Below are 26,352 nucleotides of genomic sequence, written 5' to 3' on the forward strand. Positions count from 1 at the left end.
TGAAGCAGAGTTTGGATCTTCTTTTGCTGCTGCTTCACTCAGTTTTGGTTGGAGACAGATGAAACCTGCAGCTTCAGGATCTGTGAGCTGTCCACTTTCAGCCCCGACGGCGTGTCCGTGTACGCGCCGTCGAGTGAACGATCCACGCTCTGTGTTTCCATCTTTGTGTGTTTAGCTGCTCTCATTTACTGTTTTAGCTGTTTGCTGCTTGTTGAAATAGTTTGTGAGCTTTAACCTGAGATTCTGGCAAAATACATTTATATTAAACATCGATTCAGGATTGAATGAATCAACATCGTTTTATTCAAATTAAAACCATTTAAATGGGAACATGAATTTTTTACAGCCGCCTCTAATGCTGGGTAATGTCAGCTGGTCCATGTGCAGCTGGCTGTGAGGCTCAGGGAGCGTCTACAAAGTGCAACACTGAAAGAACATCATCCATAAATATTGAGTAATAACTGGACTCTCATACAGCGAGACTCAAATGCCTTTAAACATCAGCTTATCCTGCTGATCCAAGTCCAACACTGAGTTTGTAAAAACATGTTTGTCAATCATTTTGTTTGGTTTCTGAGGAAAAAGATTCAATAACTTGCTGCTAATACACAACATTTCATCATATTTCCTCATAAGCCTCTTTTGTCTGACCATTTGATCCCATTTGAATTTGCAATAAAGGATCCACAGAGTTTGGTGACAATAATGACAGTAGATGTTTGTGTGAAAGTGCTGGAAGCAAATGAGTGTGTGATGTTCTTTCAGTGTTGCACTTTGTAGACGCTCCCTGAGCACTGGTCTCACAGCCAGCTGCACATAGAGACCAGTGTTGTTAGTCCAGGTCAGAAGATGACTTGTTGGAATGAAAATGAGCTTGTAGTTTGTCTGCTTTAATAATGTGACTGGAAAAAGGTGTTGGACTTCAAATATGTCCATTTCTGTCACACTTCACCTTTAAAAGTGAAGCCATGTGGTTCCTGGAAGGAAAAACACGACTTTTTCAAGTCTTTGTCCTGTTTTTATGAGAAATGTACGACTTTAATGTTCTTTGTTGTTGTTTTTTAACTCAATTTTTATTATAATTTACAACATTGCAACTTGTACTTGTCAATGTTCACAAGTAGGACAGTTACAGGAACTGCAATTAGGAAGCACAAAACAAAACCCAAGCAAAACAAAACCCAAGCAAGCAAACAAACAGACAACAACATAACAAAAAGAAAACAAAACAAAATCTTTATGTAATATTAAATAACTTGTGACAAACTTAGCCATAAATGGACAAAACGAAACAGACCTATGCTAAATTATTGAAACAGTAAAGCATGTATGGGTCGCCAACGCTCAGTAAACAATTCTCTCTGAATCCGCAGAGCAGATGTTATTTCCTCCATCTGGTAAATTTCTCTTGCTTTATCAATCCACATATTATATGAAGGTGGGTCAAGATTCAGCCATTTAATAGTGATACACTTTAGTGCTGCTGTAAGATTCTTAAGAGATACGTTTTATTGTTTCCCACAAAACCCTTTGGTAAGACTCCTAAAATGGCTAACTGTTGGTCTTTTGTTAATGGTTGTTGGAAAACTGTACTGAGAACTTTAAATATGTCATTCCAAAGTGAGCAGAGTTTTGGGCATGACCAGAATATATGTGAGTGGGTTCCTAAAGAAGTACCACAATTTCGCCAGCAGGTGTCAGGATTTGTAGGCTTCATTTTGGCAATTATCTCTGGGGTTCTAAAATATCTCATGACCACCTTCCATTTAAATTCTCTCCACAGCCCAGAATTAGTCACCAGATGGGCTTCACCGAACACCTCTTCCCAGGTGTCCTCTGAGATTTGAGTGCCAGTCTCAGCTTCCCACCTTGCCTTAATATCCAAAGTTGCATTTGTATTGAAACTCATAAATGCGTTATAAAAATGACTGATTAATTTTGGGGAGGAATTACTTTGAAATATTTTTAGAAATATTTCCTCAAAGGGTGAGGGCTCCAAAACTTGCCTCCATTCTTTATGTTTTGTCAAAAAGCTTCTTACTGCAGAAATTTAAAAAAGTCAGAAGAAGGAAGCCGAAACTGACCTCAACTGTTCAAATGAGCTCAGGTGCCCATTCCTCACAACATGACAAATTTATGAAGCCCGCTATTTGACCATGCTCTGAAGCCAGAGTCTTCCACAATAGGAGAAAAACCCTGCAGGGAGGAGAGGCTTGATAGAATTGAAATTTCTTTTGGAAGACCAAATGATTGTTTGATTCTACGCCAAATCTTTAGTGTGACCCTCGTCCGTTCCCCCATATGCACATTTTTAATTGAAATGTTAGAACAAAGCAGGGATTCCAATGATCTTTCGCACATTGTCTTCTCAATGTTTAGCCCCTGAGTTTCAGACAAATCCCGCACCCATACAGTCAGGGGTCTCATCTGAGCTGCCCAGAAATAATATTTCAGGTTTGGAACAGCCAATCCCCCCTGCAGGTTTGACAGTTTTAATGTTTGGAACTTGATCATCCCTCATGTGTATTTAGTCTCTGTGTCGCATCGTCTGTGTTCCCACCCTCCATATTTTCATGCCCAGTCTTTTGTATTCTTAGCCATAGCTTTCCGTGTCGTCATGATTTATTATAGTATTAGTTCCCCAGTTTAGTTCTCTTCACTGTGATTCTGCCTTGTTTGATGTCTTCAGCCGAAATAAAGGCTCGCTTTTCGTTCAAAACTCAGTTTCATGTCTGCGCCAGTGTCTGCGCCTGAGTCCTCCACACACTCTCCATACGGTCAGCTACTGCGACCGTGACACTAAACTACATGCTGTGTGCAGCCACTCTCCTGAGCCTGTATTATATACACAGCGGTTACAATGACAAACTGAATACAATCTCATATCTACAAAACAGGCTGAGTCAAAGTTGCAGCTACGCTTATGAACATGGAGAAAAAACAGGCGAGTTATCAGCTCACCAGCTACGACTAAGTACAGCTAACCAACTATCCTTGAGATCTACAATGATTTCAATAAGGTGTTTGATATTCCCTCCTTGGGAGAAGATGCGATCGCTAGTCTGGAGGAACCTGTCTCTAATGTTGGAATTGAAACGGCCGTACGGAGCATGCAGTCTGGAAAATCTGCTGCCCCGACGGGTATCCATCTGATTTTTTCATAAAGTTTTCTGACCGACTGAATTCACTGTTAAAATCAACTTTTGAAGAATCCTTCCTCTCACAGTCGTTGCCTCCAACAATGCATCAAGCAGTGATGTGTTTAATTGTAAAACAGGAAAAAGACCATTTAGATTGTCGTTCATGTCGTTTAATATCTTTGTTCAACACAGACACCAAGATCCTGGCTCAAGTGTTGGCCCGTCGCTTACACAAGTATTTGTCCTCCATTATTTCACCAGACGGGCTTTATTAGGCACTCTTTTTTGAACATTAGAGCTCTATTAAATATCATTTATACCCATGTTAAAGGTGATACATTGGAAACTGTAATTTGGCTTGACGCAGAAAAGGCGTTGGATCGGGTGAGATGGGATTTTTTTTTATACGCTTAAAAAATGTGGCTTTAATTTTGTATCTTGGATAAAAGTATTGTATTACTCCCCTCTAACAGCCGTCCAGACTAACAATAATCTGCCCCCCAGGACAGGGATGCCCTCTGTCTCCTTTTTGCCATTGAACCGCTAGCTGTTGCTCTGAGACAATGTGTTGGTGTTGAGGGAAAACATGGAGGGGTATCGAACATGAAGTCTCTCTTTATGCCGACGACATGATTTTATTTATTTCCAACCCATCGAACAGCCTCCGCAAACTTTTGGATAGACTTACAATAATAATAATAATACGTTTTATTTATAGGCGCCTTTAAGAGCCTCAAGGTCACCTTAATGCATACTTAAGGAATTTGGGACAATTTCTGGATATAAAGTGAATTTTGGGAACAGCGAGGCAAAGTCTATCTGTACGACAACTGGGGAGTTTTGTGTATTTTAGCCCCTTTTAAACCCAGCTATAAGAAGTTTAAGTACTCGGGCATCTGGGTGACAAGAAAACCACAAAGACTTGTATAAAACTATCTTCCTTTATTGTCGAAGCTTAAAGAGGATTTTGGAAAATGTGAGTTTTGCCCCTTTATATTTATGGTGGGGATGCAGAACAAGGAGCAAAGATGAATGTGATGCTGAATCAGCAGAAGACTTGGACTCATTTGATTCCAGCTTTGATATCATTGATTTCAATATGTCCATTTCTGTCACACTTCACCTTTAAAAGTGAAGCCATGTGGTTCCTGGAAGGAAAAACACGACTTTTTCAAGTCTTTGTCCTGTTTTTATGAGAAATGTACGACTTTAATGTGAAACATTCAGAGTTTTTTCTCTTGTTGTGTTTGTTTGAAGCTGCTTCCTGTTGGCTTCAGCTGTTTGGAGTTTCCATTTTCTAAACTTCTACATTCTGAACCTTCTTCAGCTCTGAACAGATGATGAAACACTGAATGATTTCAAGCACTTTGTCTAATAAACTTACATCTTTCATTCTTTATACAGATTGAAGGACTGTGGTTTGTCAGAGATCAGCTGTGATTATCTGGCAGCAGCACTGAAGTCCAACCCCTCCCATCTGAGAGAGCTGGACCTGAGTAATGACTACTTGTCTTTGAATAAGAACAAGCTGCAGGATCCAGGAGTGAAGCATCTGTGTGGTTTCCTGGAGAGTCCAGGATGTAAACTTGAAACTCTGGGGTCAGTCAGCATGTTTTAGTTGTGCTGAGATGAATATGATGTGAAAGTTGTGCTGACACTAAACTGCAGACATCAGGCTGATATTATACTGATCCACACTGAGGATCTTCATGGTAAAGTCTGTTTTCTTCTTCTCTGGTTTAGTCCATTGACTGCAGCAGAACAATGTTCACATTTCAAACAGTGATACTCAACGTATGGCCCGCGGCCCACACGCGGCCTGCCCACCTTTCCTGATTCAGAGAGAGGGGACCCTGATTAACTGTGTAGCTTCTTCCTCACAGTTCTAAGTATCAGACACAACAATGAATAATCCACAGCTGACTGTCTTTAGCAGGTCAAAGGTCACGGCACACAGCAGACAGTCAGAAATATTCTAACTCTGATCATTTATCAGTTGTGACACTGTGAGACTTGATCAGAGGTGTGATCATCACAGCAGAGGCCTTTGTGTCAAAGTCACTGAGGATCAAACAGAAACACATGAAGCAGATTTTCCTCTTCTGGCTTTTTATAGCAGATAATCTTCAAAATATTCTGCAGTCGATCAAAAACTGAAGCAAACCATGAAGCAACATGTGAACATGAGCTGATGCTGCTGAAGTGAAGCAAAGTTACAGAGGTTTGATTACAGACACAGCTGAGAGTTTGTAATCTGTCATCATTTTAAAAAGTTTCCATGGAACAGCAGAAATGAGGCTTTACTGTCAGAGGCCGACAGCACTGAACACAACAGCAGACTGGTGGCTAATAAACAGTGAATGATGCAGAAACAGATGTTTGAAGCTGTTCTTGGAGTACACTGAGAGAGAGAGAGCTGTGCAGGCAGGAACAGCCAAAGTCAGAGAGAATTCATGAGCATATTGATCAAACGTGAAGCAGAGTTTGGATCTTCTGCTGCTGCTGCTTCACTCAGTTTTGGTTGGAGACAGATGAAACCTGCAGCTTCAGGATCTGTGAGCTGTCCACTTTCAGCCCCGACGGCGTGTCCGTGTACGTGCCGTCGAGTGAACGATCCACGCTCTGTGTTTCCATCTTTGTGTGTTTAGCTGCTCTCATTTACTGTTTTAGCTGTTTGCTGCTTGTTGAAATAGTTTGTGAGCTTTAACCTGAGATTCTGGCAAAATACATTTATATTAAACATCGATTCAGGATTGAATGAATCAACATCGTTTTATTCAAATTAAAACCATTTAAATGGGAACATGAATTTTTTACAGCCGCCTCTAATGCTGGGTAATGTCAGCTGGTCCATGTGCAGCTGGCTGTGAGGCTCAGGGAGCGTCTACAAAGTGCAACACTGAAAGAACATCATCCATAAATATTGAGTAAGAACTGGACTCTCATACAGCGAGACTCAAATGCCTTTAAACATCAGCTTATCCTGCTGATCCAAGTCCAACACTGAGTTTGTAAAAACATGTTTGTCAATCATTTTGTTTGGTTTCTGAGGAAAAAGATTCAATAACTTGCTGCTAATACACAACATTTCATCATATTTCCTCATAACCCTCTTTTGTCTGACCATTTGATCCCATTTGAATTTGCAATAAAGGATCCACAGAGTTTGGTGACAATAATGACAGTAGATGTTTGTGTGAAAGTGCTGGAAGCAAATGAGTGTGTGATGTTCTTTCAGTGTTGCACTTTGTAGACGCTCCCTGAGCACTGGTCTCACAGCCAGCTGCACATAGAGACCAGTGTTGTTAGTCCAGGTCAGAAGATGACTTGTTGGAATGAAAATGAGCTTGTAGTTTGTCTGCTTTAATAATGTGACTGGAAAAAGGTGTTGGACTTCAAATATGTCCATTTCTGTCACACTTCACCTTTAAAAGTGAAGCCATGTGGTTCCTGGAAGGAAAAACACGACTTTTTCAAGTCTTTGTCCTGTTTTTATGAGAAATGTACGACTTTAATGTGAAACATTCAGAGTTTTTTCTCTTGTTGTGTTTGTTTGAAGCTGCTTCCTGTTGGCTTCAGCTGTTTGGAGTTTCCATTTTCTAAACTTCTACATTCTGAACCTTCTTCAGCTCTGAACAGATGATGAAACACTGAATGATTTCAAGCACTTTGTCTAATAAACTTACATCTTTCATTCTTTATACAGATTGTGGAACTGTGGTTTGCCAAAGATCAGCTGTGATTATCTGGCAGCAGCACTGAAGTCCAACCCCTCCCATCTGAGAGAGCTGGACCTGAGCTACAACTACAACCTGCAGGATCCAGGAGTGAAGCATCTGTGTGGTTTCCTGGAGAGTCCAGGATGTAAACTTGAAACTCTGAGGTCAGTCAGCATGTTTTAGTTGTGCTGAGATGAATATGATGTGAAAGTTGTGCTGACACTAAACTGCAGACATCAGGCTGATATTATACTGATCCACACTGAGGATCTTCATGGTAAAGTCTGTTTTCTTCTTCTCTGGTTTAGTCCATTGACTGCAGCAGAACAATGTTCACATTTCAAACCTTCAAAGAAGAAGAAAAATCCTCCACTGGAAAATTCATTGTGAAACTCTCAAACTCTTCATTGCACCTTAAAGTCTGTCTGACACTGAAATCCAAAGCAAAATGTGCGTTTGCTTTACAGACAGCAGTCCAACACAAACATACACACATCATCCAAAACACAGTCCAACATCCAAATCTCCTCCACTGTCAGCATGAATGATGGGAAAGAGAAGGAGGAACACTCTGACATTCAGGCTTAGAATGAGTTTCATCAAGCAGACTGTGAAGATCAAAGCTGCATTAGAAAGCTTACATGAATGAATGAGTGGACAGAAGTGGACAGAGATCATCTGAAGCACTTCAAAGGCTTTAAATCAGCACATTTCTCTTTATTCTTTATCAACTCTGTTAGTTTCTCTCAGTTTTCTGTGGAATGAAGCTAACAGCAGGCTAATAAGATGCTGACCAATAGGTTTCTATTAAAGGTTGTAATTTGTATATGAAAAAGTGCTTTGGCTCAGCAGGGATCAGCTTACAGGTAGAATACAGCTGCTGGATGGGATTAGCATGTCATAGCTATCTACCAAACTGCTAACTGGGGGATTTCAGGCCATCTATGGATCATTTTTGCTAACTGTTTATTCAGCTTAGGCTCACAGGGCTGCAGCCTGTGCCCTAGCTGTCATAGGGCAAGAGGCGTGGTCCACCTGCACAGGTGAGCAGTCCATCACAGGGCCAACAGAGAGCGACAGAGAAGCACTCCCTCACATCCACACCTACAGCCAATGTAGAAGCACCAATGAACCTAAGCAGCATTTCATTGGACTGTGGGAGAACATCCAACCTCCACAGAAAGGCCCAGCTGACCAACAAGCTTCAACCTACAACCTTCTTGCTCTAAGGCACTAGTGCTAACCACTTTTGCCCATTTCAGCCCAAATCCTGCATCTTCCTGTTTCTGACTCCAGGCCAGCTCCACTAACACTTTCTCATCAGACACTGCCACCTAGTGGAGGAAGTCTTAGTTCCATTTGAAGCTTCAGATTACAGTTAGTTCCTTTACAAAGAGGTGGAGGTGGTGGGGCCACAGCACCATCATCACTGAGTGCCATAGGACACTTAACCTTTGTTTCCATATGCTGGGAACTTCCTGTTGTTCCAAGGAGGACTGGAAAATGTGTGAAAATCTCCCAGTCACTTCCTCACAGCACACTTCAATCATTTCCCTCCCACAGCATCAGGACCAGGGCTTTTTCTCTCTTTGGTCCCACTAAGAGATTTCCACACAAACACCTCATCAGTGGGACTCTCAGAGCTACCAGCCCTTTGCTACAATCACAAAGCTCTTCATTGAAATCAATGATATCAAAGCTGGAATCAAATGAGTCCAAGTCTTCTGCTGATTCAGCATCACATTCATCTTTGCTCCTTGTTCTGCATCCCCACCATGGACTTCATTCCTTTCCAAGCCAGCCTTGAGTGTCCTTTATTCAGCTCATCCTCTGCTTTACTTTTACACCTGATTTTAGCTGCTTTATCTCTCTTTCAACAGGTTTCTGTGCCTCAATCTTTTTCTTCTCTCCCTCATAACAAGACAGCTTCTTCTGCCTGAGAACATGTTGGAGTGATTTACTAATCCAGGGCTGCTTATTGGGGAAAATACTTCCTGTTTCCAAAGTAATCCCCATTTTTCCCAGAAAGAAATGTCAGTAGAAATCGATGATCTAAGTGAGAACATGAGCCTTTCAAAAGTCCCAGTGGGTGCAGTCAAAGCAGTCCCTCAGTCCCAGTATAGAGTCTTTGGTCCAGACTGGAACAGCTGTGTGCCCAGTTTGAGCTCTCTTCAGTGCTGTGACCTGACAGACCCAGAGGGGCCATCACATCACATTTAGAAGCTCCCCTGATGGAGCCACAACACATGTCCAATACTTAGTCTGTCTTGTTGGACCAACTGGAAGAAATGATTCAAGGACTTAGTCACAGAACAGAGATTCAAATCTCCAAAATCCAACTGGCTGCATCAGGACATATAGTCTGAAACTCTGCACAGTTTCCTGTTTGAAGCTGCTTCCTGTTGGCTTCAGCTGTTTGGAGTTTCCATTTTCTAAACTTCTACATTCTGAACCTTCTTCAGCTCTGAACAGATGATGAAACACTGAATGATTTCAAGCACTTTGTCTAATAAACTTACATCTTTCATTCTTTATACAGATTGAGGAGCTGTGGTTTGTCAAAGATCAGCTGTGATTATCTGGCAGCAGCACTGAAGTCCAACCCCTCCCATCTGAGACAGCTGTACCTGTACAACAACAACCTGAAGGATCCAGATGTGAAGCAGCTGTCTGATCTTCAGCAGAGTCCAGACTACAGACTGGAGACTCTGAGGTCAGTAGAGTGATGGAGTGAGTGGGTGGTGCTGTCAGCAGTATTGTACTAAACACAGTCAGTATGAAACAAAGATCCAGTGTTTCCTGTAAAGCTGCAGCTTCTCAGTGAAGCTGTGAGAGGAGAACGGTGACAGGCTTCAGGATTGGACACAAACACTTCCTGTTTCTCACCTTTATGGTCACCATAGTAACGGCTGACACGCTCTGATCAAACACTGTCAACAGCCAATCAGCTCTCTGAACAAAGCAGCACGCAGACCAATGACTGCATTGATTTCCAAGTTTAAAGCAGTGAAGAACACAGTCTGTAGGTGAGGAAGAATTTAGTGAGAGCAGATGTTTGGATGGAATTCCTCCAGTTAACAGCTGGAACCGTCCATCTGGATTGTTGGGCTTGTTGTTGGGGTTCCTACAGAGCTCAGAGTGGACACACCAAGGTTCTTCTAATGAATGAAAGTCCAAACTCAAACTAGGAGGGAAAAACATTTTCAGCAACTTCAATAAAAATCCAAAGATTAGAAAAAGTGAAGCAACAATGAGTCCTAGTACAGTCCCAGCACTGACGTCCCTGCTGCTCTTTATACTGGATGTGCTGCATCACTGACTGTCAGCTGATGAAGAGTCTCTGGAAACACTCGTTTATCTCCTCTGCTCTTCCTCCTTCTCTCTGCAGGAGGTGGTGATGGTAAACAGGACAGTGTGTGTGCTGAGAGAGGAGCAGCTGTGTCCTGATGATCCAGAGAGGTTGAAGCAGCAGCAGCTTGTGTGTAGAGACGCTCTGACTGGGCCATGTTACTGGGAGGTGGAGAGGAGAGCTTCATCCAGCAGTGACTGACAGAGGAATGAAGTGCAGATGACTGTCAGTGCTGCAGAGTGAACTGCTCTGAGAACAGCTCCACTGTCAGACACAATGTAGAGTCCAGCATCAGCCCTGTGTGTCCCTCTGGATCTGACAGAGGATCATCAGTGTATCTGGACTGCTCTGCTGCTGCTCTGTCCTTCTACAGTCTCTGCACAGTCTCTGTCTCACTCTGGAAAGATTTTACAACTTGTTGTAATTACAGAACGTTAATATAATATTCAAACATGTGATCTTCTCTTTATTTCTGAATCTTTACCAAATAAAGAAAAACCAAACTAACAAACAGAAGCTGTCGTGTCCTTTTTCACCACATCTGTGAATCTTTTCTGTGTTTTTCCTCTTTTCCTCCTTCCTGCAGCTCCATCTTCATCATTCTGTGTCCAGTATATGTGAACACGTCCAAAGCATCTGAGCCTCATGTTACCCGTTTGTGTGAGTTACGCCTGTCGTTGTGTTGTGGTGTATAAATAAGGGGCAGGAGACAGCGCTGGATCTCTGAGTTCTTTACTCTCAATTTCTGCAACATCTGCAATATCTAGAAATGCAAACCTGTGAGCTGTGTGTGTTGTGCGTCTGCTCGGCCACCTCTCCTCCGGCCGTGCTGGAAGCAGCTGTGCGTTTGACAGTTTTATCGACTCGACAATAATCGAACAAATTAAATGTTCAAAAATATCAACTTAAGCACTTCAAAGTCAACAAAAAGCTTAAAACAATGAAATAATATTTCACTGACAAAACAACAGCTCATAAGAACGATACACAAAATAATACAGAAACAAACAAATAAAAGTTATTAACCAGGATCCATGTTTTTGTCACAAACACTGAATCAGCTGATTCACTCTTTATGTTTCTGAGTTTGTTTTGTGATTATAGTTCTGGTTTCTGTTTCTGTGTCTTCACTGTGTCCCACGTCTCCTTACTTTGGACTCTGTGTTATATTTCCTGTTTTACTTTGACAGTCCTGTGTTACTGTTTCCTGTCTCGTGTGTGTAATTGGTCCCAGCTGTGTTTCCCTCCTGTCTCCCGTTCCCTGATTACTAAACTGCGTCCACGCCGCCGGCGCTCCTCTCCACAGCTGGATTCCAGGATTTCAGAGCATCCAGCTGTGGTGAGTGATGGAGACACTTTCTCTGCTCCCTCAGTAATCAGGACAGTTTATTGAACATCAGAGGACATAAAGGACTGTTTTTCACCTGCCCGTTCTGAACCTGGACATTAAAGACTGCTGGCTTCAAGGACATTAATCCCAGTGTCAGCCAGCCAATAACAGCCTGTGTTTTTCAGCTCTTTAGGAGTCAGAAATGAGAAAGACACAGACTGCTAACCTCTCCCTGCAGGAAATAAGCTCCGCCTCTTCCTTTCCTGTATATGAGTGATTTGATTCTGACATGAGACACAATGAGTTTCCTGTTTATTGTGACTTAAAGCGAGCAGCAAAGCCACTAAACTGTGTGTTTCCAGCTGAAGCTGCTTTTTGTGTTGCTCCCACAAACCTGTCTGAAACAGTCAGTGAGGAAAACTCAATGTGACTTCAGAGTGTCAGAGGTAAGCGACTCATGTTGTAACTGACGTCAGACGCTGGAGATTTTGGCGTAAAATTAAAGCAAATGGTAGTTTAGAATTGAACAAATTCCTTTAAGCTTCAGTATTACCAAATACACTTATCAATAGTCTTCTAACTAACAATATTTGTCTAAATCATCTCCAACACCCTGGAGAACAACGGGGAGAGTTTAGAGGCTCTCCAAGATTACATTGATCAGTGCTTCCAGGATCTTGTGATGAAGAAGGCTCAGAGTGCAAAACCTTCATCAAAACCCACCTGAAGCTGCTGGAGGACACGGTGAAGAACATCGCCTTTGATAGAGTGCATCGCATCGGCCCCATGCGGGCTGCGACCGGGAGACCACGTCCTACTGTGGCCAAGTTCGGCCACTTCAAACAAAAGGAACAGGTGAAAAGTCTCCGTGTCCATCGGTGTTTCTCCACGTCTCTCTGTCTTCTTCGTGTCATCTCTGTGTTTCCCTGCTGCCCTCATGTTTTCTGCTTTGTCTGTTAGTTTGTCCCAGTTTAGGTTGATGTTCGCTTCTTCCCTCACCTTTGTTATTTTCACTGTAAATAAATCTCCACTCGCATCTCCACCGCCATCTGCATCTTGGTCCTCATTCACTCCACCACACGACTGCTGCCCCAGCCGTGACAACTTTTGATGTTTCCTCTACATTCACTTTTAAAAATTATTTACTTTGCCTTGTTTGGTATCATTTGGTATCAGATGGCCGACTTCTAAATGGCCACCATGGTCACCACCGAACTTGAGGAGTTTGCCCCCTCACATATACTAATGTGCCACAAACAGGACTTTAACATCACCAACCATTCCTATGTTATTACGGTGTATCCATATAACTGGTCCACCCTGTACAGTTATGCTTTCATGTTGACATACTGTATTAACACAATTCAGGGAGGATTCTAGGATCAGAGCTTCGGGGGGCTGAGCACCCAGAGAGCTGCCCAGCCAGCCAAGATACACTTTACTCGTCACAATGAGACTTCTTCCCCGTCTCTGTCCCTGCATCCTCCCTGTCCTCATCGTCTGTTGTCTTCGCCTCCTTTATCAGTCATCATAATTTTACCATCTCTGTGCAAGTCTGCAAATTTCTTTATTAAATCAAAAGATTATTAAATCCATCAAGTCTCTCTGTGCCTGGGTCCTCGTCACAAAACATGACATCACTGTTTTGTACTTTTTAACAATTTAATCTCACATTTGTGAAAGAAAAGCAAAACACTTTTTTGAAAAGTCTGTAACAAAACCATCAATTCTGATCAAGGTTATTTAAATGCTGCCAAAGAAGAATGGATTGGAATAAAAAAAATACATATCCTAACCTTAATTACTGGAGGAGAATAATGAATGATGCTCATAGTGAGTAAGAAGTAAACTGAGTGCATATTTTGGACAGAGATTCACTTTTAATGTGTTTGTATAATATAATACAGATGCATAAAAACACTCCTGAAACAGAATAAATTATTACAAATAAATTATTACAAAATATTAAAAAATATTATGGATACTTTTGTTGTTAAAATGTTACCTCTCAACCAAGTTCTGCCTTTTATATTTTTAGTAGTGTGTCACACAAACAGGAAATATTGTCAAAAAAAAGTAAGTAAGGGCTGAAGCACCCCAAAAATGAACCAAAGCACCCCAAAAATGAACCAAAGCACCCCAAAAATGGGCTAAAATCGCCCCTGTTAACAAATAATAGCCCAACAGTCACTTTTATGCTTACTGTAGCTGTTAGCTAAAAACACTAATTTAGCCTAGTTTGCCATGAATTCAGCTTTAACAGACATGATCGACTGTTTCCAGTAGAATTCCTCGTTGTCATCTTGTTCCCTCTCAGAGCCCCGTATGCTTGCAGAGACCCCTACAGCAGGGAAATGTGCCAAAGAACGTCCAAAACATTGCATTTTAGGTTTATTTATGCCTTACACACAATCCCAACTCTTTAGCTAACTTAACAACTTTGGCTAAAGTCTATAGTTAGTCTTACTCGTTTGTACAACATTTCTGGATCGCCACTGTTTGAAATGATATGACATATGACTCTCACTGAAACAGCAAACTTTGTAGAAAACAACACTTCTGATTCTCTATCTAGCTGTTTGCTCACAGCTGTAGATTACATTACAAGTGGTTGTTCACTCTTGTCAATAATTACATTTCTAAATTCTATTTGTGCAGTTACATGTAAACAAAGTCCAATATTGTATCTAAATGATTGTGTTATGGTGGGACAGTTTCCAATTTTGTTGTATTATTGTACTAGGTATGACTGTGCAAGAGTTATCTTATCTTCCTTGCTTGCACCACACTCTTTGCAGAAATGGTGCACAGCAGCACTGCATCATGTTATTGTGTTGTATAATATACCAGAACTAATACAAAGCAATATCCATGTACACTATAGGTCCATGCCAATGTGCCCAAATGGGACCTCCATAAATGGTAAGGGGCGCAAAGGCACTTTAAGACCAGTGGGCACACCATCGGTGCACATCCGCTCGGATGCTTTTTTCTATTCATTTATTTCCCTGTTTATTTATCGATGCACAAAAGCAATTATCTCAGAGACACCATCCTCTTAACAGAGACTCAAATCAGGAACCTGCAGATTATTAGTCAGCAGCTTTAACTTCCTGTCTTTGTCTCACTAAACCTTCCACGTGGAAACTTGAGCTGCCCACTCAAGCACAGTAGGCTTTAACTGGCTCTGCTCAAGTCACTTCAGTATCTGAGAAACTGTCTCGATGCATGCCAAAGAACACTTTGACAATACGCTTGTGTTGAGTCAAATCCACCACAAGCATATTCTATGGCAGTTTAATTCCACTCCACATAAAAATAGTCACGTATTATTTCCCCCCACCACACTTCCTGCCAGTAGCTGGTGCCCCCACCCACAGTGCATTAGTGGTTCTCTGTGTTTAGTGGCTCACTCTGGGCGGCTGCTCGGTGGGGCCCGGCCCCCTGGCTCTGTTGGGCCTGTGCTGCGGGTGGGGTGCCCTCAGGTCTCGGCCCTCTGGGCCCATTTACTGCTCAGTAACATTTAATATCTATTATTTACTACTACTTACTAGCCTACTTACTGCATATTATTGGTTGTTGCTGTGGGTTCCCCACTGTGTTGGTTTTTCCTTGTGTTTTTCAGCAGATGATGAAATAGATTTTCAGTATGTTTTCTCTCTTCCTCTCCATCTATTTCTCTTCTTCTCTATTTTTCCCTCTTCTTCTGTTAACTTTCTCCCCAGCTTATCGTTTTTCTTCTTTCCTGACCCCCGTTCTGATTCTAATGACTCAAAATAAAGTAAAATCATCATCAAATATGACTATCAAGTGGACCAGTATAGCAAAAACCATAATGGTGGCAGAGGCCACAGAGCCAAGTGGCAGAATTTTCAACGTTCAAACCAGATAAAAAACAGAAATTAAATGGTGTTAAAAGCCATGAATTAAGGCAATTCATTCACAACATAATTACAAGTTTTACTGGACGTTAATATTTTTCTCTTTTTTCAGTGCAAAACAAACTAACAGTACACATGATGCTGGCAAGTTAAAATGTCAGTGTCTTTTATAGATAGCATGTCTAGCATCATAGTTTTATAGATCACGTAGTCAGGGTAAAAACTCCATCTCTGATTATTATTGTACATGACTGTGACATGCAGCGGCCTCAGCATCATGATGAAGGCGACCGGAGGAGATAGTTTGGTAGACATCGATGTTTTGCCGATGAAGGCTCATGTAGCGGTCCTCTTTGTCCTAAACAACAATTTACACTGTCATTTACATTTAATTAAAGTGCAGCTTAAAACACAGACATAATGCACTGCAGCCTCGGCACAATTAAGTGTAAAACAGAACTATGGAAAACTCACAAACATCTGGCGAGTTTCAGATCCTGTTAAGTTAGTTAGACCTGATCTGTTTTCTCTGTTAGGATAAAAACATCAGAGGTCATGGGGTGAAAAATACCTCAAAAACAAGACTAGCTATGTCTACAACTAATGTGTGGTGTTTGAAAAGAACCTATGAGATACTTTGAACACCACAGTGGCTGCTGTATGCAGTAATGTGCTCAAGTGATTTCAAAGGGTCATTTCATGAGTTTAAGTGCGTCAGTAAAAGTTTTCACCTGCGAGGATTTCTCCTCAGGCTGTAACCACAGGTTATCACAGCCACACTGATGAGTGAAGCAGCAGCAGAAATGATGGGAACTGTAGCCATGAACTTCATGCCAGAAGAATCTCCATCGTCTGTTGAATGTTGCCACACACACAAAAAAACTTCATTTTGAAAACATGAAAAGTCACAAAATTTGCATTAACCTGTTATATTAAAGTGGAAAACATGTTTATCTTTTCATTACATTAGAGTTACAATTGCATCATTCAAACACTTCACTGATGAAATAACACCAAAGTTGTGATTGGAGCAGTTTTATAATGAAATTTTAAACAAATTAGCCAGAAGAAGAGCTTAAAAACATTCCAGATGTTCATCTCCTGACTGAAACCTTTCATTAATCCGCTGCAGGCGGGAATGACGACCTCAAACCATGTATGACAGAAAAGAAAGTGTTAACGCAGTTCCAAACATCCACCTTGAATCTGCGGTGTGGGTATAAATAGAAAATGTTTTTACCTCTCACAGTCACACTGAGATGGAGAACATACAATCCACCACGAAATCCACACTCACAGGTGTAGTTCCCACTGTCTTCAGATGTTAAGTTGAGCAGGTGGAGAAACACAGTCTCATTTTCTTTGATCAGTGTGAACCTGGAGTCACAGCCATGAATAAAGCCTCGGTCGTAACGATAGAGCAGACGACGCTGTTCTCCTCGGCTCCTCTCTGTGCTGATCTCACACAGTATCATCACAGTAATATTCAGAGTTGTTTTGCTGCATATTTGAGTGGAATCGGGTTTCTTTCCAATTGTCTTCACAAGAGTCTCTATAAATTGTTCCAGTTAAAATGAAACAAAATCGGGATTATAGTTTCTATATATTTGTTGTTGTGGGAAAATCAATCACATATATTATTTCACTAACCTAACTAAAGCTTTCTTCTTAAACACCTGGCTTTACAGCTTTTCTTTTTTAATTATATATATTTACCTTCACTGCTAAAAACCACAAGCAGAAGCAGGAGAAAGCAGAGTTTCCGTGCAGTCATGCTGGTGAGGAAGTAACTGTGGCTGACAGTGTGAGGTAGACTATAGTGAAAGCAGGAAGACTTGCACCCTCCTTATTTCACCTCTTGTGTCTACACTGAAACTTTTACTATGTCTAAAATAGAAGTGCATAAAAGTGGAAGGACAGTAGAAGGTGAACCACCAACATTGTTTAAGCCAGACTGATCTCTCTGTTTATCTGGATGGACATTGTGTTCAAATTATGATGAGATGTTTGTTCAAAAACAAAACTAGTCTGATACAAAGAGTCATGTTTGCCACAGTTTATTGTGTTTGTATTGTATTAAATCTGAGAGCCTGAGTTGGAGTATTATGACTGAATGGTCTCCATTACTGGGAAACAACTATCCAGTGTGAAAAGATGGACGTTTATTATAATATATGAATATTATTATATTAGTATGTCACCTAAAGTTTTATATACTTTAAAATGTTTCATAGAGCTTTATTATCCACTCCCACAGTTCCTGTGCTTCTTGCTGAGCGTGTCTTGTTGTCGTGTTGATGGTTCACTGAGATGATAGTCTGGTAGGAATCACTCGATGGCTGCTGAAGGTTTGTATAGGGCTGATCTGGCTCATCGTCATCCTTTAGAAAAGTGAAATATTTTAGGTATTAATCAAGTTCAACCCGGTCTACCCACACACTCTATTGATCTTTAAATCTCTCCATCTGTTGCCTGGATTATTTAATGTTTCTGCTCATTTCTGTAAGAGCTTCTTCACAAAATAAAGGACACTGAAGTTGGCACTAATAGTATTATAACAATAATCTGTAATTATCTATATAAGTAACATCCTAAAACATAAATGTACATGTTTTATGTTTACTGGCAAACTTTTAACTAGCTGCTGTAGATCGTAGCAATAAATTGCTCACCAAACCGTTGGGATTTTCAGGTACAGACACTCCAGATGTTCCTGACCTTAAGCAGCCACGTTGATAAGAAAGGATGTCAGCATTAGTGTAACACTATTCACATTCAAACAGAGAAAAATCAAGTAAGAACATCTACATTTATATTATCTTCTCTCTTAATAATGATAATTATTTTTGGAAGGATAAAAAGTGTTCATTCTAGACATGATGTTTAACACACACCGAATTCTCATTTATTGAAATGTGATGTTTCCTTTTACTTTCTCTACATCTATATCATCTTTGAATTACTGCAGCAAAAATAGTCTCACCCATTACTTTTCCTCCAGTAGATAAATCCCACGATAACTCCAGTTATAAAGATGATCACAACACCGGGCAGATAAACGGAAAAAGATTTGTCTGCTGAAGTGTGGGCCTCGTTTGTGTCTAAATCATTGAAAAGATGCATTTGTCAGTAAAATCATTTACTTTCATTTCCTGGAAATCAAAACACAAATCAAACACAGTTTACGTCTACTGAAACTCTGAGTGAAGTAATGAAACCCCAGTTTTATAACCACAGAGCTTTAAATATTGTCACTGTGCTCTTTTCTTTTGTCTTCTTCTTCTTCTTTTGCATCTTTTCTGAATATTACTATGAACTGAAATTGGTCCAACTGCTTATATACATTCACTGGCCACTTTATGAGGTATACTTGTTCAGGGTGTAACACAAATATTTCAGTGTTCATTTCATTTGTCAATCACATGTCAGCTTCATCTTCCTGGTTAAATAAAGGTTAATAAAATAATAAAATGTCAGCAAATCAATGCTCAAACAGAGCAACATGGCACATGTTACTGGTCCCAGTGCTTCACAAACTGCTGATCTGCTGGGATTTTCCCACACAATCATCTCTGTTCACAGACAATGGTCTGAAAAATAGAAAATATCCAGTGAGCTGTGATTCTCTGGGTAAAAATGCTGTTTACACATCAAACCTTGAGGCAGAGCGGACCACACTGGATATCACTGCTGTCCTCTAACAACAGCAAGCTGAGGCTACAGTTTGCAAGTCTGGACAACAGAAGACTAAAAAAACGATGCCTTGCCCGATGAGTTGATTTCTAACAGTTCAGACTGCTGGTGGTGTAATGCTCTGTGGGGGATTTTCTTTGCAAACTTTGGACCCTGTAGTAACCACTGAGCATCATTTAAACACCACAGCCTCCCTGAAGGTTGTTGCTGACCACATTCATGTCTTTATGCCCAAAAAATACCCATCGTCTGATGGCTGCTTCCAGCAGGATACCACACCATGTCACGGCGCTCAAATCATGTACGGCCTGCGCAGTCACCAGATCTCAATCCAGCAGAGCACCTTTGGGATGTGGTGGAACGGAAAGTTTGCTTCAAGTAAGAGCAGCTGACGAATCTGCAGCAACTGTGTGATGATGTAATTTCAATATGTCTTGAGAATCTTTGAGGAATGTTTTTAGCGCCTTGTTGTGCCACAAAAAATGAAGACATGTTTGATGGCTGAAGGTGGTCCAACTCGGTTCAAAGATGTACCTGATAAATGAGTCAGTGAGAGTATTTAAACTGCTGTAAGTGAAAATAAGAAGAAAAGAAATGAACAAATTACAAGAATAAAAAACACATAAGCAGGTCAATACAATGCTAACACAGTGCTGAATAACTGTGTCAAATAAAGAAACCAAAATGCATTTACCTTCCACAGTGACACTGATATGGACAATATATGTCCCTTCAGTGTTTGTACACTCACAGGTGAAGTTCCCACTATCAGCTGGTGTTAAACTGGTCAGCTCCAGAAAGGCAGTCTGATTTTCTTTTGTTATTGAGAACCTGGGGTCACATTCCTGAGTAACGTTCTCTCCGTGTCGATACAGCAGATGACACTCTCCTCCTGTGTCCCTCTGTCTTTTGATCTTACAGATAATCAAAACAATAGTAGTCTGACTTTCCTTGTTGCAAATCCGAGTGACATCGTGTTCTCTCCTGACTGTCTTCACAACAGTCTCTGTAAACAGGGACAGCAAAATACGGTAAATACAAGATTCAGCCTGTGTCAGAGAGGACTTTAGTTTCTATATTTTGTGAATGTTAAACCATCTTTTTAATCCCATAATAATGTGTTTAGTTTAAACTAAAAGCAAGGAGGTTATAAATTTAAAAATATTAATAATGCATAATGAAAATAGTTTCCTTGTATTACCTTCAGCATCATGGGACACAGCTAGTGGTAACAGCAAAATCAAGCAAAGTTTTGATACGTCCATGCTTGTTAACATGTCTATGAGCCACCGACAGTGAAGAGGAAGATGTGCGGAAAGAAACAAGCTGAAGCTTTCCTGGCTAAGCAGACGTCAGACTGTTGCCCTTCACGGGGCAAGTGTGAAATGATGTAAAAAGGAAGTGTACTGACAGGACTTTCATATTAAAAGGCTGTAAAGTTGAAACACTGTGCGAGCTCCCACACAAAAAGAAAACAAGCTAATTTTTCTTTATCACAGAGGAATTATTACACTGCTAACTGTCATGTTCGCTGAAACTGAAGGATGGATAATATTGTAAAAGTAACAACAAAACTACCATTTATCATAACATTATAAGCATTTTAAACTAAAATAGCGTGTGTTATGGTTCAAAATATTGGGGATGGAGACAAGAGGAAAAACCACAATAACAACACTGGTCCGGTCGGGTTGAGTCAAACGATGATTTTAATGATCACACGCGTGGGAGATGGGCACTGATGCAGACAGCCTCAGATCTTAAAATGGTGGAGCATTGCTCAAACTCTTATAGCCTCTGGTGCCTCCACCTTATCATAAAAAGCCTAAACATTCACATGCTTTCTCTCACACAGCGCCTAAGCTACGACCTTGGCTCCCCGTCTATCTGCTCCTGCTGAGATGGGGCAGAAAACTCCAGTATATTCTGTTCTCTTCTAATCAGACAAATAAGACAATAACTTTCTGCGAACAGTATTTCTTATAACTCAGCAGTATAATGCATCATAAAACAATATCATTCATTCACAACAAGTCAGCAGTTTAATGTAATGCAAATCAGTTTAACTAATGCAATAGTTATCAGCTTCTTCTAATTCAGGAGAATAATGCCAACTAAAACTACATAATAATTCACCATCTTTAATTAGGGGTCTAACATGGCATAAAATAATATTATAATCTAATACGTGTTACGTCATCAAACCGCTTCATCCAATCACTCAGATACTTACAAAGTTTTGACTGCATTACCTTTAAAATTTGTACGAAGATGAGCATAAAATGAATAAAACTGACATGCTTGCATTTGTTGTGTAGTGCAACAGGTGTATGTGGCTGAGGGATTCCCATGATGCAATGCGTATTTCTTCTTCAGTCACCTTTCCTACTCACTGTGTGTTAATGCAGCTCTCTGCACTGAATCATACCTGTTATTAACCTCTGTCTCTCTTCCACAGCGTGTCTTTATCCTGTCTTCCTTCTCTCATCCCAACCGGTCGCAGCAGATGGCCCCGCCCCTCCCTGAGCCTGGTTCTGCTGGAGGTTTCTTCCTGTTAAAAGGGAGTTTTTCCTTCCCACTGTCTCCAGACTGCTCACTCATAGGGAGTCATATGATTGTTGTGCTTTTTCTCTGTATGTATTATTGTAGGGTCTGCCTTACAATATAAAGCGCCTTGAGGCGACTTTATATTGTTGTGATTTGTCGCTGTGCAAATAAAATTGAATTGAAAATTGAATTGTGAAAGCCACACCAGAAGCCACACAATTGGGAAGTCAGTAACGTCAGACACCAGCATCTTTATTTTAATTTAATGCACATTTCCACAAACATAAATAACGACACATGTCCCATAAACTATTTCTGGTTAAAGTTTTACTGGTGCTGGAGGTCTGTTGGACTGCTGAGGGTAACTGGAGAGAAAATGATGTGTTGTTTTCATTGGACGTTAAGGCGTCTGGGAAGGGATCTCAGACCATTTACATCCTGGGCCATCTGACCTCAGGAAATCACATGATAAGGTGGGGCCAGGTTTCACAATGAGCTCACCCGAAACCCTGGCTGATTAGGACCCACACCCGCTTTCACACCTTGGCTCATGTGATTAGGTAGAGGATCATCAGGGGTCCTTTGTCCCTCTTTGGGGGGAAACTCCCACTGGTTTTAAGTCTGGGACTCCCCACCATTGACCCTTAGAACTGAAGAAGCTTCTCGGATGAGAGGTGAAACGTCTTCAAGCAACTCAAGAAGTCCAGACGCTTTTCTTTCCAAGCTCCTTAGACTACGATGACCTGGATGACTGAGAACCTTCACAGACTTAAGTATTAAATTAATAGTTGGTTTTCATTCTTTGTTTTTAGATTTTTTTTTTCTATTCGTATCCTCTCGTGTATTTAACTGGCCAGTTCAGTCCAATTTACTTTGGGAAATATTTAATCTGAGGTAGGGATGCACCGATACCGGTATCTGGTATCGGCCTCGATACCACATTTTCTAAAGTACTCGTTAAAAGTTCCCCGATACCGAGGACTGATACCACGGTCTGAGACCTGTCTATGTTTGAGCGGCATGTAAGGGGTTAATCACAGGCGCCGAGTGCCCGCCCCACAGGCCCCGGCTGCATCTCAGAGCTGGGAGAAGGCGAGGCGAGACAAGTCAGCCGTGTGGAACTATTTCAAAGTGAACGAAGACACGAAAACAAAGGCGGACTGCAAATTGTGCTCATCGAAATTGTCCAGAGGAGGCTCTAAAGGTAGCGCATTTAACACAAGTAATTTAATCAAGCACCTAAAATCCCAACACGACAACGAGTACAAAGAGTTTTCCCACGCTTATTTACCCACGCTTATTAGCACAGAGGAGCATAGCTGATGCTAAAGCAGTGGGACGGAAAATAGTTGGGCATTTTAAACATTTTAAACGCCTTAGCCTACTCCCGCCTCGAGGACATTCAGGGACAGCTCAACCAGCCAATAAAGAGACTGCAGCAGGACATACAGACACGCTGGAACAGCACATATTACATGACATCAGTCCTATTTTTCCACATATTAATACATTTATGAATTTTGTGCAGGTATAAAGAGCGCTTCTTCTCCAACAACACTGCTCCAGAGGCCAAGCTGCACCTGAAGCAGGAGCTTCTAGAGCTGAGGCAGAGGGGAGTCGGGCAGAAGCTGCAGAACCTCCTGCTAAACTGTTCCTCAAGGCCCAGGCTGCCGCTGGCAGCAGGTGCTGCCATTGAGCTCGACACATACCTCGGAGAGGCCCCAAGCCCTCGTGAAGACAGTCCTCTGAAGTACTGGGGTGTCAACAAAATCAGGTTCCCCACTTTGGCTAAAATAGCCTGTAAATAGCTCTCAGCCCCATGTAGCAGTGTGGACAGTGAAAGGCTTTTTAGCTCAGTGTCACACATTATAGATGAAAACAGAAACAGTCTGACTGCTGATGATGCAGAAAAGCTACTTTTCTTAAAAAACCCTGCCACTCACTGTTTCTCTCCATTTAGTGAGTCATCTTAGACTCGATGTTAATACCTACCTCAGTTGCACTGACTGCCACAGTTCTATGTCGGTGGATGTTGTTAGTTTATTCACATATTGTGCACTAAATGGCAAAGATGTTTATTAATGCCCCTTGTGTTGTCCAAAGCGGCAGAGTTTAAAATAAACTGAAAAATACTTGAGTTGCACTGTCACTGTTTAAATTTTTTTTATAATTATTTATTCTGTAATATGTTGCATACAACATGCTTTTCATTTTAAATAAATGTTCTTAATTCCAAACCAGTCCCTTGTTTGTTTGTTGTTAAATTATAGGACTAAAGCTGTTACCTGTAAATTTAAATCATGTTTTTATTAAGTACTCGGTATCGGCGAGTACTGAAATGCAAGCACTCGTACTCGTTTCCAAAAAAGTGGTATCGGTGCATCCCTTATCTGAGGTAAACATTTTGCTTTTCATTTGACCCCTGACCTGTCTGCTGTAATGCAGGAGGCAGGTTTATGACCTATACTGCAGACAGACACCACAGGAAGCCTTCCTCCATGTTTTCTTTACAGTAATTGATTCAGCCAGTTTAAGTCTCCTTTGTTTTTGTGCATTAGATCACTGTGTGGGTTGTGTTGAGTGGTTATGTATTTGTAAGTAGCCATTATGACTTGACTAGTGGTGTTTATCTCTTTTAAGGGTCTAGTATCATCAGTTAATTAGTTTTTACACTTTGCAGGCACTTTGCTGTAAATACAACAACACTGCTGAAAACTCTAATTTAAATAATTACTACTGATGCACCTATCAAATAAACTAACATTTGCACAGGTGTTGAAATGCTGGACTCTTCCTCTCCTAAATCTGTGGCAGAGAAAAAATGTTGCAGGAGTGTTTTTTTACATGATATGTAAGAAAAATAAGAAAAAGAAAGAAACCCTGTGATTTTAATGTGAATGCATTTCTGACATCTTATCCAAACACACATTGTGCACACCACTTTATCCCCTATTACAACTGCAGCTTTTATTAGTGCATGTTCACGGGACTTCTGATTCTATAGGGTCTTGACAAAAGTCTCTGCAATCAATTGATTACAATCAAGTGATTCAATTGAAACATGGAAATCAGCATTTCACCATTTTATACTATACATACATGTTTTGCTTTCAAGACTGGACAGGAGTGGCATGTGGGCGGCATTGTAGAGTGTGTTGACAGGAGGAAAACTTACACGCTCAGTAAATCACCCCCGTCACTACCTAAACCTCAAAGTCTGTAAACAGGAAGTGCATCTGCATGAAAGCTTCTGTTTTATATGCAGACAGATGACCTTTTGATGTAAAACCTTTCTCTGTATCTAGAGAAACACTTTAACTATATATTCAACTATATAGTTTAACATTTGGTCCGTAACTATCATTTAAAAACAATAAAAAGGTTTAAAAGAATATACATAGGCTGCTATAAAGACTGCAGGTCAAACATCGTGCAGATACAGAAGGACCTCCTGGGGTCCAAAATGTCGCACTATTACAGAGCAATGCTTACAATAGTCTTGCATGGTTAGCCAGTTAGACAGATGCAAATGTTAAAGTGCTAAAACAGACATGTAAATAAAATACAACATCATGTTAGCAGCTTATTGGTATTAATGTCTCTTAAAGCTCTCCATGACCTAGCTGCATCTTAACTCTCTGAGCTGCCACAGTCTTATAAACCCACCCGCTGTCTCAGGTCAGCTGATCAGCTGTTCCTGAATGTTCCCAGGACTGAGCGTAAACTTAGAGGACATCGTGCTTTTGCTGCAGCATCTCTGAAACTGTGACACGATCTGCCTTTAGAGATTAGACAGGCTTCTTCTCTGCCTGTTCTTAAATCACTCCTGAAAACTCATCTCTTCACCCTGACCTTTGACACCTTGTAAGATGTTGGTTTTTAGTTTGAGTTTTTTAGTTTATTTTTGCTGTTTTATCTTGTTTTGAAATATAGGGCTGTTTACATTTTTTATGTATTATGTGTTTTATTTTTTTACTGTTATGTTTTATTCTATTGTTCTTAACTCATTTACTGTACAGCACTTTGGTTTTGTCCTGGGTTTTTTAAAGTGCTTTCTCAATAAAGATGGATTGGATTGGACTGGAAGATAAACACTTTAGTTTGCAGTACTGTGGTGAGTTCACAGTAAAGCACTGTGTTGGACTGGCGCACAGTGATTGTGGCGTTCATGGTCAGTGTTAGGTTACCTCAAGTACAGTGGATTCATTTGCATTTAAGCTGATGATGCTTCGATTAAGTCATCAAATTTCACCGTTATATCAGCTCTATAAGCCAATTCTCAGGATACTGTTAGTGTAGGAAATGGAAAGACAACCAAGATATCTGTGAAACGTCTGCTTACATCTTGAATTCAGCTCCGGCGTATGTGGTAAGTTGTTAATGAGTGACTTTAATTTATTATTTGTTCACATGTGGCTATACACTCTACTGAGAATAAGCATACTGTCATGATATGAGTGGATCTTCAAAATAGACATCAAAATAGGTCATGGAGAAAATAAGTAGAAAAAGTAAAGATCTTATTAGGAATAATACTGTTTGGATAATTATAACCATCATAAGCAACCGAATCATCTCAACATGTATTTGCTCAAAAATGTATTTATTACCACAAACATGTATTTAATTATCAACAAAAGGAAAATCAACAGTTTCTAGAACTCCAACAGGGGCAGGACTTGGAGGTACTGGG

The 26,352-nt window shown here is 40.7% G+C and overlaps 1 protein-coding gene and 1 long non-coding RNA gene across 2 annotated transcripts in view; one reads left to right on the top strand and one right to left on the bottom strand.

The window, feature by feature from the left end:
• LOC113017716 (NACHT, LRR and PYD domains-containing protein 12-like) overlaps positions 1–26,352 on the top strand; it is a 1,242,929-nt gene that overhangs the window by 199,838 nt on the left and 1,016,739 nt on the right. The window contains exon 9 of the mRNA XM_080296777.1: positions 4,545–4,739. Within this exon, the coding sequence (XP_080152903.1) occupies positions 4,545–4,739 (195 nt within the window). The remainder of the gene's footprint in view (positions 1–4,544; positions 4,740–26,352) is intronic.
• LOC145424008 (uncharacterized) lies at positions 15,482–17,293 on the bottom strand. Its single transcript, XR_013904958.1, has 2 exons — positions 17,136–17,293; positions 15,482–16,971 (listed from the first exon to the last, which is right to left on the bottom strand). It is a non-coding gene; the product is annotated as an uncharacterized LOC145424008 (long non-coding RNA).

This window comes from Astatotilapia calliptera, chromosome 23 (assembly GCF_964374335.1).
Source record: "Astatotilapia calliptera chromosome 23, fAstCal68.1, whole genome shotgun sequence".
NCBI classification, from domain to species: domain Eukaryota; kingdom Metazoa; phylum Chordata; class Actinopteri; order Cichliformes; family Cichlidae; genus Astatotilapia; species Astatotilapia calliptera.